At 41.7% G+C, this 16,587-nt stretch overlaps 1 protein-coding gene across 1 annotated transcript in view; it reads left to right on the forward strand.

Annotated features, from left to right (window-relative positions):
• Positions 1–16,587, forward strand: part of LOC120397318 (chloride channel protein C-like) — a 115,436-nt gene that overhangs the window by 79,794 nt on the left and 19,055 nt on the right. The window contains 1 exon segment of the mRNA XM_039523018.1: positions 7,708–7,887. Within this exon segment, the coding sequence (XP_039378952.1) occupies positions 7,708–7,887 (180 nt within the window).

A 16,587-nucleotide genomic window follows, 5' to 3' on the forward strand; every position in this document is an offset into this window, starting at 1 on the left:
GAGCCCTGTGGCCCCCCCGCCTAGGAGCCAGACCTGCTGGCCGCTTCTGGGGTGCAGTGCGGTGCCAGGGCAGGTAGGGACTAGCCTGCCTTAGACCCGCAGCACTGCCAATCTGTGTTTTAACGGCCTGGTCGGCGGTGCTGACTGGAGCCACCAGGGTCCATTTCCAACCGGGCATTCCGATTGAAAACCGGATGCCTGGTAACCCTACAGACAATGGGCCTGGTTTTCTACTGGCCTGTTCCTTGTGCCATCATTTATACCTTCTCAAACTGGGTATAAACTGCTACTGTTCTGAATAGCTATTATCGTATCTTCACTTTGCACGGATATAAAAGACTTCACAAGGTGAACAGCTAGGGTAGCCAATTTTGGCTGGACATATTTCTGGAGGTTTGATCACATGACATAATCGTTAATTAAAGATTAATCTTTAATTCCTAGAGACTCCAGGACAATCCTGGCAACCCTAGGAACAGCAGCAAAGCATCAGGATTTATGTGTTTTTAAAAAAATGTTTGTGTTGTTTTCTGCAAATCCCCTAAGCTGCAGAATTTCTCCTTTCCAGAGAAAAGTAAGGCTAAGAGTTTGCCACAGTTATTTTTAGTAAAAGTCATGGACAGGTCATGGGCAATAACCAAAAATTCAGGGAAGCCAGTCACCTGTCCCTGACTTTTACTGGAAATAACTATGACAAAATGGGAAGTGAGGAGGGTCCAGCAGCCATGGCTGATGGGGCTTGGGAGTTCCCCCTGCTGGCCACAGTGGCCAAGAGTGCAAGGTCCCCCCTGGTGCTACTACTAGCTGGGAGCTGTGGGGTCCCCACCATGGCCCATGGTGGCTGGGAGCTGCGGGAGGGGAGGGGGGAGAAGGGAGGGGCTCCCCACCACCCACGTTGGTTTGGTGCTGCAGGGTCTCCCTGCTACCCGCGGTGGCTGGGAGCTGCGGCGTCTCCCACTGCCTGGCAGCTGAGAGCTGCTGGGCCTCCACCAGCTGACACATCCAGCCACGCTGCCCCTGGGCTGAAGCAGAAAATGTCCCAGAGGTCTTTGGAAGTCATGGATTCTTCCGTGACCTCTGTGACAAAATCTTAGCCTTAGTCATAAGCATTCTCATCCATTCCTTTTTTTTCCCTTTTGCTCTGCGTGTTCTCACAATGTAGAGGGGTCCTGTTTCTCAACAGACATCTGAGACCATGTGGAAATACATTTGTCATCAGTGTACAGTAGTTGCTAAACAGATAGAACTTTTAAATCCTCTCTGGGAAACAAGTGACAGAGACATTCAGCTAACCTAAACATCACATTTCAAACTAAGTACTGTACTGTCTAAATGACTTCTAGCTGGAACAGCCAAATCTCCTCTCATTTGAATAGCTTGAGAAAGCCAGGACCAGAGGATGCTGGGAAACTTGCCTTTTTGAGATCAATAGATATACTTCTAACTGTATTAAACCGAGTTTGAAGTCTCTGCCAAACCTTTGCCTCCTGATTTAACTAGAAGGCACTCTCGGTCTACACTACGCCACAACCGTCCACACTAAGAGGCCCTTTATATCGGTATAAAGGGCTCTTTAACTTCCAGTTTCTGTACTCAACATATCGGATTGGGGTTAGTGGGCGGTATCCCACAGTGCACCACTGACCGCTCTGGACAGCAATCTGAACTCGGATGCAGTGGCCAGGTAGACAGGAAAAGCCCCGCGAACTTTTGAATATTTCCTGTTTGCCCAGCGTGGAGCTCCGATCAGCACGGGTGGTGATGCAGTTAAAAATCAAAATAAAGAAAGAGCTCCCGCATGGACCATGCGGACGTGATCGCTGTAAGGGCAGGTAAATCTGTTCTATCAGCGCTCCATTACAGAAGACGAAATTCAAACTCATTTTTTAAATATCTCCAGACAGATGCCATAGCAGGGACTCAGCGCACTGCAACGGAAAGCCAAAGAATCAAATGGACGCTCATGGACTGGAGGACTCAAGCTATCCCACAGTTCCTGCAGTCTCTGAAAAGCATTTGGATTCTTGGCTGAGCTCCAAATGCTTCTAGGGTCAAAAACAGTGTCTGCGGTGGGTCAGGGCATAGCTAGGCAATACCCCAGAAGTGAAAGGGAAAACAATCCTCTCTTGACTCTTTTACATGTCACCCTATCTTTACTGAATGCTGCAGATAGACGCGATGGTGCAGCACTCAACACCAACATCCTTGCTCCCCCCACGCTATGGATGGCTGATGGTACAAAAAGATGGAAATCCGTCCTCATCATCAGCCTATTGGCACATGGGGCAGTGCAAAAGGCCTGGTAACCATGCGTACTAGCATCGGTTAGGTCGATCAAGGGCGCCTGGCCCTAATTTTTCCTGGTAGATGGTACAATATGGCTGATAACCATCATCATCATAGCAACAGGGGGCTGAGCTTCATCAGTCCCCACCCTTCATGTGTAAAGAAAAGATTCAATTGCCCCTGGACTAGCAGCAGGATGCTGGGCTCCTCTCCTCCACACTCCTTAATGTCCTATGTGGACTATCATAGCAACTGGAGGCTGCCTTCCACTCATTTCTCACTAACAAGTATTCCTGAATTCTTTATTACTTCATCACACAAGTGGGGGGACAATGCTATGGTAGCCCAGGAAGGCTGGGGAAGAATGGAATGAACAGGTGGGGTTGTTGCAGGAGCACCCCCTGTGAATAGCATACAGCTCATAATCTATTCAGGATCTGACACAGAGCAGCTGTGCTCTCTGGTTCTCTGATACAGTGGTTCTCTAGTACACTTGCCCATATTCTAGGCAGGACTGATTCTATTTTTAGATACCAAAAGGAGGGATTGACTCAGGAGTCATTCCCACTTATGACAGCAGTAAATGGAACAGTGCAAAAGGACTGGTAGCCATGCCCATCTTATTACCAATTTATGGTATGGTAGATGGTACAATATGGCTGATAACCATCTCTGCTATCATGCAAAAGCAAAGCATGCAGCTGTGTAGCACTGCTGAATCGCCTCTGTGGCGGCATCTAGTACACATACGGTGACAGTCACAACAGGCTCCATGATTGCCATGCTATGGCATCTTCCAGGGCAATCCAGGGAAAAAAGGCATGAAATGCTTGTCTGCCGTTGCTTTCCCAGCGGAAGGAGTGACTGACATTTACCCAGAACCACGACAATGATTTTATCAGGCACTGGGATCTCAACCGGAAATTCAAAGGGGAGGCTGCGGGAACTATGGGATAGCTACGGAAAAGCTACCCACAGTGCAATGCTCCAGAAATACACCACCGATTTAATGTGTTTAGTGTGGCCGCGCACACTCGATTTTATACAATCTGTTTTGTTAAACCGGTTTATGCAAATTCGGAATAGTCCCGTAGTGTAGACGTACCCTCAGTAGTACTCAGCTATCCAGTAGATGGCATAGAATCTCCGGTCATATATGTATTAGAAAGTTTATCTAAAATTGATTTTAAATAGATCTAGCAAACAGTGCATACCCACACTGTAGACATACTTCAGTAGGTTTAAATCTTGCTTTTTATTGGTTTAGTTTAATTTGGTAATTTTTAATAAATTTAAATACCTGTATCTTAGGTGCTTGCATGGATTTAAGTAGATCAGTTTTAAAATAAATCTAGCTAAACCAATGTGATTTTCTAGCATAGGCAAGGTCTTATACTGCTCTTGACTTGCATACATTGACATCAGTGGGAGTTCTCCCTGTGAAATCAACGTCAAAGCTCCCGTTGCCTTTAGTTGCACAGGATTGGGCTCTAACGGCAGTATATATGATGTATGTATTATTATCCAGACTCCAAAATATGACTAGATCAATTTTGGAATGCAAGGTTCCTGATTAGGATACTTCCATTGCTAGGCTTTTATTAATGACAGTGTCTACTTTTAAGCTAAAAATGTGTGTAAAAGAAAAGGGGTTAATACATAGCTAATATGCACTGAAACCTTTTTATTAAGTTAAAAAAAGAAAATGGATTTTAAATGTAAACAGCCCCCTGCTATGCTGTGAGCCCAAGCACACCCGGATTCCTGTATGGTTGCTTGAGAACCAGAAAGTGAAGGTTAATGCAGTAGAGCCCAGAGGCCCCAGTAATAAGAAGAGCGGGTACTGTACTTGAATGGAGGTAACGAAACAAATCCATCTAGTTTCACTGTCCAAACTGAGTGTATTTTTTTAAAGCGTATCTGGTGAACATAAATTATATTTAAACAATTGAACAGTTTTGATGATCAATGGTGTTAATAACACAGGTAAGTATTTTTTTTACAATTTCCACCTAGGCAGTGTCCCTTTAAGTTAATCACTCTGAACTTTCAATTATTAGGAGTTTGAATTGTTCTGTCTAAATGCTCTTGGCAACCATCACAAACATAAAGCAAACCCAACAACAAACTCTTGAGAACTATTTATATAAAAGTCAATAATCAGACAGGACAATAAAACAATGGTTTAGAAGAAGCCCAAATAAAATCCAATGCCCTTCTGAGCAAGATGGCCTGTAGCTAGTCAATAGGTAAACATTCTCACCACATAAAGTGAGGGCTTGGAGTGACTGCTAAAAAGAGGAAAGCAAATAAATCTGAACAAGCAGAATGACCTATGTTCTCATGCAACTCAATCCCTAGAAAATGGTCTGATTTGGGTTTTTTAAAAATAACTTTAAATCCTTTAGTCATTTGAAAGTTGCTCAAAATTAAGAGAAAACTGTATTTGAAGAGGTGGTGTCCCCTTTGATTAAGTGAGCTGTTGTCTAAGGAAACCTCCATTTTATGATTAAATCCTTTTGCGATTTACTTCAGTGGGAAAATTTCCATTGAATTAGAGAGTAGCAGGACCAGAACCTATATTTTCATTAACGATTTCAAGACAGTCCTACCTCTTGGGATAATCATTTTTTTGCCAAACGAATGTGTCTTGCTGAGTTCCTGTTGATTAAGGGGCAGATATTTTTTATTCTGTATTGCTTGAAGAATTCTGTGCAATTCTTATTACTGTTCATGGGAGCTATGCAAGACATTTGTGCTCTGGTGAAAAAAGAATCTGAAACTTTGGTGTCATTTGAAATACACCAGTGCTGTTGTACGGTATGTTATACTTAGTGATTCCCATCAGAAAACATTGTTCTCATGTCTTAATAAATGAAGACCTGTGCCAATTCTATTTTAATGATATAACAGTATTTAGCCAATGCCACTATCAAATCCAATCCTGCATCCCTCCCTTACTGACAACTCACATCAGAAAGGTCTATAGGATCTAGATCCATAGTTAAGTATCTGTCGTTTCAAGTCTAAACTCTTTAAAGGGACTTTGAAGAGACACAAATTTAATTGTTGTTGCTTAGAATTCAGCCTGGTTGATGAAGCCAAGGGACACATTGCATAAGTGGATATAACTCCACTTTGTCTTGATGTCCCGCAAGCAGCACCAAATTGGAAAGGGCTGAATTTGGCCAATTATGTTTAACTTTCCCTTTGCCATGTAACTCTGTTTTATAAACAATACTGTTACATGCTTTTCCTTAAAGGAGTGTTCTCCCTTAGAATAATGGACAAATTAAAAAAAAATTGCTGCTGACGTTGAATAGAAAGTCAGCACTGAGGGGTGACATTTTTTTCCCTTTAGCGAGTTGTCCCACATCTGTAAAAGCTGACTTGTGATAATTCAGCTCTGCCGTTACAATAGCCGTAATAGACTCTTTGTGATCCCAGGCACAGCCAAGAATAGTTAACCATATAACAAGCCAGCTGTTTCTCCTACACTAATGACTTATTTGAGAAAGCTTAAGGACGTTTAATGGCATATTACAATAATTTGAAACATTCATCCTGCATGCTAAATAGCAAAGTTGAGGGGTAAGGGGACAGCAAAACCCAGATACTCTCTGGTGGTGAAGAAACAATTTTTTACCAGTAAAAATAAATGGGGGTAGAAGCTGCTGTTGTTCAATTGTAATCAAATAACATTGATTTCCACATTTATTGTATTTACAAATTATATACATCTTTCATTTGCATCTTGTAATGCAGGAAATACTTAATCATATGTTTGCATTCAAATCCAGTACACTATGTGCAGTACATTTTGAACTAGTATAACTAATGATTTGTGCAGATATACCTTAAGATGGGAAGTATATTTTATTGTAGTCTATTTAAATGTTGGGGAAACAGGGATATTAAAAAATAAAAGGTTACCTAAATATAGTGATTTACCCAACAACAAATCTGCCAGCCATCTCATGGAGAGTAGCGCCTTTGCTTTGTGAGTATTTCCATTGGTTACAATGGAAGAATTGATGTTTCTCAATGAGAGTGAGGGTAGGAGAATCTGACCTGGTTCTAGCAGCCTTATTTGCACTGAATAGCATTAAATTCTTCATGCAGACCCATGTAAGTGTGAATAAGAGTGGCAGAATGTGGCCATTAGATTTTTATTTGGCCATAAAAACTGAGGATGGTGTGTCATGTCTGTTATTGCCTGAAGCCTGTGTGGGCTCAGTAGGAATGGGGTACTGTGTGGTGCGAGGGGTCTTGCAAAGGGAATACAGGACTTTGCACCTGTATATGGCTTGTTCAAAAATCCAGTCTAGATTAGTAGTGGCCAAAACTCATTATTGTTTCATGGCTACTTATTGCCACATGGGAAGTGAGTTTGTCACCTCAGTTCAGTTCCTCCTAGACAGGTAGCACATCACAAAACCACCGCTACAGCTGGCATTATTTGGTACCCTTGTTGTGACTCTCAGTAGGGAGGACAACAACTGACAGCATATAAATAATGCATTCTTCTTGTACCCCTCGAGGTGGTATTTTCAGGACAGGTTTGAAAGGTACCTTGGTAAGTCAGGATGTAGATAAGTTTATCTTGATGTTAAAGGATTTTGGTCTCCATGATTATCACATAGACATCTTTAAAAATGAATACATTATCTAAAAAGAAAGACAATAAAATAATAAAACAACACAGGCCAGGTCTACAGATAATGTAAATTGATGTAGTTCCATTGATCTCAGGGGTCAGGCTCTATCCTAGTATATGTCTTTAGAGGTTACTTTAGAATTTTGCAGAAAATATCTTAATTTTACATCCCTTTCCACCATAAAAAATAAACCAACCTCCCCCCCGCACCCTAGGTGTATCTACATCATTTGCAATTAACATACATCAGAGCTACAACCCATAAAGCTTGCCCAGGACCTTAAAGATGCTACAAGAAACTTAAAAAAATTCCTTACATTTGGTTTGTCACAAATCTTCAAAGGCTCACCCCCGGTCACCACCTCTACCATGAAAATTACAGCAAAGTTGAGTGGAAGCTAGAATTTTTCCAAAGTACTTTACCTCAAACTGTCTAATCTGGGGCAGATTTCCAGAGGATTTTAGTTCCGATTAAGATTTTTTTAAACTGAGAAAAGTCATGGAAGTTGATGAATAGCTTTTACAACATCCTGCTATGCATATGGTTGAATTTATCATGTATCTTAACACACAGAGAGGCAAAGCTTGATAAGCAATTTGATTTGGTAATTACTTTTTTTTATATTCCCAAATAAAACAGATTGATTTCCAGCTTGAAGTAATTTACTAACACATTATAAACTCGTCAGATGCTAACATGGTACAGTACGCCTCATTTCCTGTTTACTAAATAATCCTTTGGATGTCTGTTTTGTGTCTTTCAGGTTAAACCTGGAATTGTTTTTTGCCAGAGATGTCATGGAGCCTTGTGTTAGAGTCCTCCACTTAAGGGAAAACATTGCCTCACTGGCTCAGCTTATTGCTAGCACCAGCCATGGTGGATTCCCAGTGGTTTACAAACCCAAGCCAGACCAAGTAGAGGTGTTCCTAGGAACTATTACAAGGTAAAACATTATCAAGCTATTTCTTTGTTGTGTGGCCTTTCTGGCCATCTTTCAGGTTATGAAAGAAACGTTTCACACATTGTGTTTAGGAGGGAGGGATAGCTAAGTGGTTTGAGCATTGGCCTGCTAAACCCAGGGTTGTGAGTTCAATCCCTGAGAAGTCTATTTAGGGATCTCAGGCAAATATCTGTCTGGGGATTGGTCCTGCTTTGAGCAGGGGTTTGGACTAGATGACCTCCTGAGGTCCCACCCAACCCTGATATTCTAAGATTATAGGGGGTAAATACAGGTCTTGGTCCTGCTTTCATGGAAGCCAACAGAAAATCTCCCTTTGATTGAAGCAGATTTGGGATACCAATCTGTGTCATATCAGATATTGCTTGTAGAGCTCCAATGTTGTATATGTGGATCCATGGGAAATACCCCTAATCCTTGAAGGCTCACAAGAATTATAATGCAGAAAGAATTAGGAGATCAAACTAACCATAAAAATAAGCCAAGTCAAAAGAAAAGTAACCTGCTGAGTAATCACAATCATCTTCCTTTTTTAATATGTGCTTTTACTGGAATTAAGTGCTATTAAGATAAAACATATCATAGTCAAGATAAAACAACAAAGTCAGAAGCGCAAACAACAGATTACTGTAAACAGGATTTAGTCTAAGCAAACTCTGTCATAGTGAGGACTATCAAAGGGTAAAGAAAATCTCCTGATAAAGAAACTATTGCTGGAACTCCATTTCATAATAACACAAGTTTGACTCCATTCCTGCAGGAATAGACCTTAAGATTGGCCTCCATTCTTGGGGAGGGGTGAGTCAGAAGTGGAAGAAATTGCAGCTTAATCACAACCTTGCTTATAATTGGGGAGGAGGGGGAGAAGGAAAATAATGCACAAAAATGCTGGTAAACAGGAATTCACGTATCAAAAAGCAATAAAGTATTAATCCATATAATCACCATAACATAAACATGCAGCCGCTCTGTTTCATAATAATATTATAGTGTCTTGTGCAATGAAAGACACTATGTAGATACAAGTTCCTAAAACTCTTGAGTCTTTTCAAGCTTTCCTTAAAATAAGTCCTTTCATCTACTGCTGGGATTCTACCACCACTGGAGTTGAAGCCAGAAGCTGCTTAATAGCAACACAAGGATACAAATACTGTATCCAACTGAACTGGTAGAGTGAAGGCAGAGGCTCTTCAATTGAAATTTGACCAGGACTTACTCTTAGAAGAAGTACTCAAGGATATTTATGGACAAGTCAATGAGATGGCATTTATCATCTGGTTGAATTAACCTCTGGAACAAGACTAAGGGCTTGTCTTCATGTATAGCTATTATTCTGATGGGAGAAGTGGTAGCTATGTCAGCGGGAGAAGCTCTCCCATCAATGTAGCACTGTTTACCCTGGGTGGTGGCGGCGGTTAGGTTGGCATAACTACATCACTCAGTGTGTGGATTTTTCACACCCCTGAGTGACGTCATTATACAGATATAGGTCTGTAGTGTAGACCTGACCTCTGGAAGTTGCAACTAAAATCCTCTCCAAACTGACACATCAGAGGTCTAGAAAGGCCACTTAGGAGATGTGTAACATAATCTCTCCATTCTGTTGGAAGTGTCTAGCCAAGAACCATTGCCTCTGTTCCTCATGGGCCATGCTGATGACTTCTATAGATTCTTGCACAAAACCTGCTAGCCAAATTACTGTCCCAAATGATGCTCAACTTGAGGCACAGCATTAACTCTTTTTTGGAAAGACTCACATTATCACCTCTAGCCCTACCCTGATGGACTAACATGAAGAAGTGTGTGAATGAGTTCATTGCAGGTTGGGAGAGGGGAGCCTGGGAACATTTAAATAATATCTTTTTCTGTGACTGCCCAGAAAATGTACTTCCCACACCCTAACCATTAATGTGTTTTTCCTGAGGGCAATTTGGAAGTAACTCTGCATGTACATAAGGTCCTCTTTAACATTTTAGCTCCAGCAACTTGAGACTGATGAGCTTTCAACAGGATCAGGCTGCCCACATATTTTGGGCGTTCCAGTTATTAAAACAATCTCTAAAAAGAGAAGCACTTGATTTTAAACCTTGTACTTATTATTATTTGTCTGTATGAAAGTAGCACCTGCAAGCCCCCAATCAGAGCCCCATTTTAGTAGGCACTGTACAAACACATAACACAAAGATAGTCCTTATCCCCCAGAGCTTACAATTTTGCTCTGAGAGGTCTGTTTTCAAATAAATAAATAGACTGATACTTAGCAGCTTCCACTTGGTCATTATTGGGCTTACCTGATGGCTTTATGGTCAGATAACGTTTAGGTGAACAATTAAGGGGGGGAAAAGTGTTTGAGAACATTTGCTTTAATAAAAACTGACTATGCTTCACTGAGAGGGACAACACTGTATGGGATTCCCAAAGGGAAGGAAATAACTGCTTAGTACAAGAAAATCCACTGGAAAACTGCACACCAAGCAAACCCAACCAACAGAATGTAGGCACCAATAAAATGGAATGTCATACAGATAACCCTGATTTGCTTGTTCCCACGTAGTATTGCTCTCGTTAATGTTATTAGTAAAGGAGAAACCACTGAAACACAAATCCAGTGGTTGACAAGCTGCAGTGTGTGCTGGTTTGAAGATGTTGCATAACATAAACAAACACATTCATTTATTTCCCAACTATCCACCGCAATAAAATGAGAACTCGTGCTAACAGCTGATCCAGTCAAATGTTCATTTACAGTATCATTGTTTCCTTTAGCTCATCATGTTATCTTGCAGCGAGAGTTGTAGGCTGTCAATACATACCTTAATTCTTTGTACCATGGGAGGAATAACAATAGTTGAAGCAAGGTGGGAACAAAAGAGGCATCACATCTTAAAGAGAGACCCAGTTTTATGAAATATTTCAAGTTACCAATCCCAGGTAATCCTAGCAGGATAGTAGCTTGCTAAAAACTCTTCTATTATTAATTTCTGTCAAAAGAAGAGTCACAGCAATTAGAACCATATTTTACAAATGGATGAATGGAAACAAATTTTTGTAGGATTTGTGGTATATATGATATATTATCTGAGTCTCAATCTGGAAAAAGACCAAGATAATGTTTGTAGGCTGGGGAGACAACCAGAAGAAGTAGATGATGTTTTGACTGTCTTAGAGTTTGTCGCTCACTTCGGTGGAGCTCCGCAGGCAAAGACTGCCCAAGGGATGTGCTGAATCCTGGTGTCCTGAGGACTCTCGTTAACAACTTGCCCTCTCCAGTGTCAATCACAGCAGAAGCTTTGCTGGCCAGCTCAAGGTGCCTTAGTGAAATGAAGGTTGTGGACAATTTCCTTGTATCGCTATGACACCCCTACACCCTCATGAGTGGAATTCTGTGCAGCCATGGCCTGAATCTATCCATTGAGGTTGTGACATGCCATGGGACTGTTAATGAGCACAGATAGTTAGGACTTGATTTTAAGACTTACCTCCCGTAACACAAGGTGTTTCTACACTGGAATTAGACACCCCTGGCTGGCTCATGGCAGCTGACTTGGGGCCATGGGGCTCGAGCTAAGGGTCTGTTTAATTGTGATGTAGACTTTTGGGCTTGGGCTGCAGCCTGAGCTCTGGGACTGTCCCTCCTTGCAGGGTTCTAGAGCCTGGGCTTCAGCCCAAGCCTGAATATCGGCACCACAATACAACAGCTCTTTAGCCTGAGCCTAAGTCAGCTGTCATGGGCCAGCCATGAGTTTTTAATTACAGTGTAGATATACCCACTGTGTCTTGTAAGACCGTGATGAGAAATGCTTTAGAACTGATTCAGAGGGAAGAGTGTTGCTTACTGAATCTAAGACGCCATTCTCTGTAGCTCCTTTGATTTCATTTAGACATCTACCTTCCACGTACTGAAGCTGCCTGATTCTGCTTATGTTGTGAGATCTGACATGATCACAAGCCAACGTGGTGTGATTACAGGCAAAAAAAAATTCAGTTTCAGCATTTTTCCATTTAAAAAAATGTACACTCCCCCAAGGTTTACTTATGGACCTGTTTTGACATTGCTATTATGTTATCAAACAGGTTTCCTCTGGCACAAAAGAATGATGGCAATAGGTAAAAATAAATCAGAAAGAGGAACAAAGAGGGGAAAATTAACAGTTCAGCCATGAATTCTGTGCTGAACTAGCTGCCTTCATGCACCAGGACTTGGAGCACATTATCTTAAAACTATTTCTCATTTCAAGATTTTCAGTCATTGGTGTTTGTCTACCATTTCTCCTCGTGAAATAGCTATGACTGCCCCACAGTGACTATAAAAGCATATACTGAACTTTCCCACACTTTGAGATGCTGGAGATGAAAGGTGCTGTATGAGGGCAAAGTATTATTTATTATAAGTGTGAATTATTCTGCCTCTTTAACAAGAAAAGCCTGGTGAACTTTAGTTCTTACGAAAGCAAAGACTAGAGCCAGATAGTGTTGGCAGGCACTTTGTAAGCTTTCTCACACAGGTCTACAAATGCACCTCAGTGCTGACTTGTAACAAACACCCTGCTAGTCCAACCCTGTTCAGACTTCCAGCCTTGCTTAATAAAGCCAAATTTTGTGTTTGCTTTTGTAATATGGACACACATCCACTTGGGGTTAGGATGAGATCACCACACTTATTTTTGCTTGGGTGACCTAAGCGTGAGGACTTTACCTTCCCTGGTTGAGAAAGTCCTATATGAAACTAATAACATACTTTCAATAGAGACTAAAATTGTTAAAGAGAAAGGAGCTATAACTGAAGCAGAAGCTTCCAGAGTAAAGGACTTCGTAGAGGAAGGATCTTGACATTTTGCCACATGCAGTACACAGTGCAGTCCAGGGAAACCCTCACAGAATTCAGATTGAGGAACGTGTGTCTGGAGAACTTGATGCATGGAATTAATAAGAATGGGGGATTTATGCTGCTGAATATAGAGGATTCAGAGTCTGGCTTTAAAAATGCTCCAGCTGATCCCAGCTCACCAAAAGAGAACAAGCTATTTTCTATCAGGGTAGCTGAAACAGGATGCTTAGCAAACACAGCAAATGAAAAGCACTGTATAAATGGGTTGCTCCTGGAGGTTCAGAGGGCTGCAAATTGCAATGCCCTGCTCCTCTGGAAGTAACTGTGTCCAAGATGGGATTTACCCTTGAGGAAGGCCAGTGGTACTGCTGCTACACTACCATGGGGGTTCTACAGGAGAAGTGAGGTGCAACTTTAAACTCTTGCTGGGGATCAATAAGAGCATTTTCAGCAGAAGCTGCTTGGGAGATGCTCTGGCCTTCCAACTGTCTCGGCTGCTTTGGGTGTCTCCAGGCCCTCCTGGGGGAGTAGGGGCTGCTGGGGTTCTGAGTTCACTTTTATGAGAACAAGGGTAAATTAGAACTATTTTATAGATTCATAGATTCTAGGACTGGTAGGGACCTCAAGAGGTCATCAAGGCCAGTCCCCTGCCCTCATGGCAGGACCAAACACTGTCTAGGCCATCCCTGATAGACATTTATCTAACCTACTCTTAAATATCTCCAGAGATGGAGATTCCACAACCTCCCTAGGCAATTTAGTCCAGTGTTTAACCACCCTGACAGTTAGGAACTTTTTCTTACTATCTAATGGGATAGCTCAGTGGTTTGGGCATTGGCCCCCTAAAACCAGGGTTGTGAGTTTAATCCTTGAGGAGGCCATTTAGGGATCTGGGGCAAAAAAATAAAAATAACCTCAGTTGCTGCAGTTTAAGCCCATTGCTTCTTGCTCTATCCTTAGAGGCTAAGATGAACAAGTTTTCTCCCTCCTCCTTATGATACCCTTTTAGATTCCTGAAAACTGCTATCATGTCCCCTCTCAGTCTTCTCTTTTCCAAACTAAACAAACCCAATTCTTTCAGCCTTCCTTGATAGGTCATGTTCTCTAGACCTTTAATCATTCTTGTTGCTCTTCTCTGGACCCTCTCCAATTTGTCCACATCTTTCTTGAAGTGCGGTGCCCAGAACTGGACACAATACTCCAGTTGAGGCCTAACCAGTGCAGAGTAGAGCAGAAGAATGACTTCTTGTGTCTTGCTCACAACACACCCATTAATGCATCCCAGAATCATGTTTGCTTTTTTTTTTTTTGCAACAGCATCACACTGTTGACTCATATTTAGCTTGTGGTCCACTATAAGCTCTAGATCCCTTTCTGCCATACTCCTTTCTAGACAGTTTCTTCCCATTCTGTATGTGTGAAACTGGTTGTTCCTTCCTAAGTGGAGCACTTTGTATTTGTCTTTATTAGACTTCATCCTGTTTACCTCAGACCATTTCTGCAATTTGTCCAGATCATTTTGAATTATGACCCTATCCTCCAAAGCAGTTGCAATCCCTCCCAGTTTGGTTTCATCTGCAAACTTAATAAGCGTACTTTCTATGCCAATATCTAAGTCGTTGATGAAGATATTGAACAGAGCTGGTCCCAAAACAGACCCCTGCGGAACCCCCTTGTTATACCTTTCCAGCAGGATGGGGAACCATTTATAACTACTCTCTGAGTACGGTTATCCAACCAGTTATGCACCCACCTTATAGTAGCCCCTTCTAAGTTGTATTTGCCTAGTTTATTGATAAGAATATCATGCGAGACTGTATCAAATGCCTTACTAAATTCTAGGTATACCACATCCACCTCTTCTCCCTTATCCACAAGACTCGTTATCCTATCAAAGAAAGCTATCAGATTGGTTTGACATGATTTGTTCTTTACAAATCCATGCTGCCTATTCCCTATCACCTTGTTTGCAGATGATTTCCTTAATTACTTGCTCCATTAGCTTCCCTGGCACAGAAGTTAAACTAACTGGTCTGTAGTTTCCTGGGTTGTTTTTAGTTCCCTTTTTATAGATTGGCACTAGATTTGCCCTTTTCCAGTCTTCTGGAATCTCTCCTGTCTCCCATGATTTTCCAAAGTTAATAGCTAGAGACTCAGATACCTCCTCTATTAGCTCCTTGAGTATTCTAGGATGCATTTCATCAGGCCCTGGTGACTTGCAGGCATCTAACTTTTCTAAGTAATTTTTAACTTTTTTATTTTTATTTTATCTTCTAAACCTACTCCCTTCCCATTAGCATTCACTATGTTAGGCATTCCTTCAGACTTCTCGGTGAAGACCGAAACAAAGCAGTCATTGAGCATCTTCGCCATTTCCAAGTTTCCTGTTACTGTTTCTCCCTCCTCACTGAGCAGTGGGCCTACCCTGTCCTCAATCTTCCTCTTGCTTCTAGTGTATTGATAAAAAGTCTTCTTGTTTCCCTTTATTCCTGTAGCTAGTTTGAGCTCATTTTGTGCCTTTGCCTTTCTAATCTTGCCCCTTGCCCCTGCATTCCTGTGTTGTTTGCCTATATTCATCCTTTGTAATTTGTCCTAGTCTCCATTTTTTATGAGACTCCTTTTTATTTTTTAGATCATGCAAGATCTCATGGTTAAGCCAAGCTGGTCTTTTGCCACATTTTTCCTACCCAGCAAAACAGCTTGCTTTTGGGCCCTTAATAGTGTCCCTTTGAAAAACTGCCAGCTCTCCTCAGTTGTTTTTCCCCTCAGTCTTGATTCCCATGGGACTTTACCTGTCAGCTGTCTGAGCTTACCAAAATCTGCCTTCCTGAAATCTATTGTCTTTATTTTGCTGTACTCCCTTCTACCCTTCCTTAGAATTGTGAGCTCTATGATTTCATGATCACTTTCACCCAAGCTGCCTTCCACTTTCCAATTCTCAATGAGTTCCTCCCTATTTGTTAAAATCAAATCTAGAACAGCTTCCCCCCAGTAGCTTTTTCAACCTTCTGAAATAAAAAGTTGTCTGCAATGCAGTCCAAGAACTTATTGGATAGGCTGTGCTCTGCTGTGTTATTTTCCCAACATATATTTGGATAGTTGAAGTCCCCCATCACCACCAAATCTTGGGCTTTGGATGATTTTGTTAGTTGTTTAAAAAAAGCCTCATCCGCCTCTTCCACCTGGTTCGGTGGCCTGTAGTAGACTCCTAGCATGACATCACCCTTGGTTTTTACCCCTTTTTAGCCTAACCCAGAGACTCTCAACACTTCCGTCTCCTATGTCCATCTCCACCTCCACCCAAGTGTGTACATTTTTTAATATATAAGGCAACACCTCCTCCCTTCCCCCCTGTCTATTCTTTCTGAGCAAGCTGTACCCATCCATACCAACATTCCAATCATGTGTATTATCCCACCAAGTTTCGGTGATGCCAACAATGTCATAGTTGTATTTATTTATTAGCACTTCCAGTTCTTCCTGCTTATTACCCATACTTCTCACATTTTTATATAGGCATCTAAGATACTAATTTGATCTTGCCTCCCAGTTTTGCCCTGATCTTCCTTTCTCTTTGCCATTTTAGCCCATGCTCCCTCCTATTTCCAACCCATCTCCCAGGTTTCCATATTCTCCACTTCCCTGTGGGCTTTGCTCACCTGTCCCTGTCGAACCTAGTTTAAAGCCCTCCTCACTAGGTTAGCCAGTCTGTGTTCAAATAGGGTCTTTCCCCTTACTGAACACCTGTGGGATGTAGGTGGTGTAGCTTCATTGTAAGCATGATGTAGTGCAATGGAGACACTGAGAGGTTGCTACTTGACAGATTACTCTTTGGGCGGTACTGTGCCGCACCTTCT

This window comes from Mauremys reevesii, linkage group 2 (assembly GCF_016161935.1).
Source record: "Mauremys reevesii isolate NIE-2019 linkage group 2, ASM1616193v1, whole genome shotgun sequence".
NCBI lineage: Eukaryota > Metazoa > Chordata > Testudines > Geoemydidae > Mauremys > Mauremys reevesii.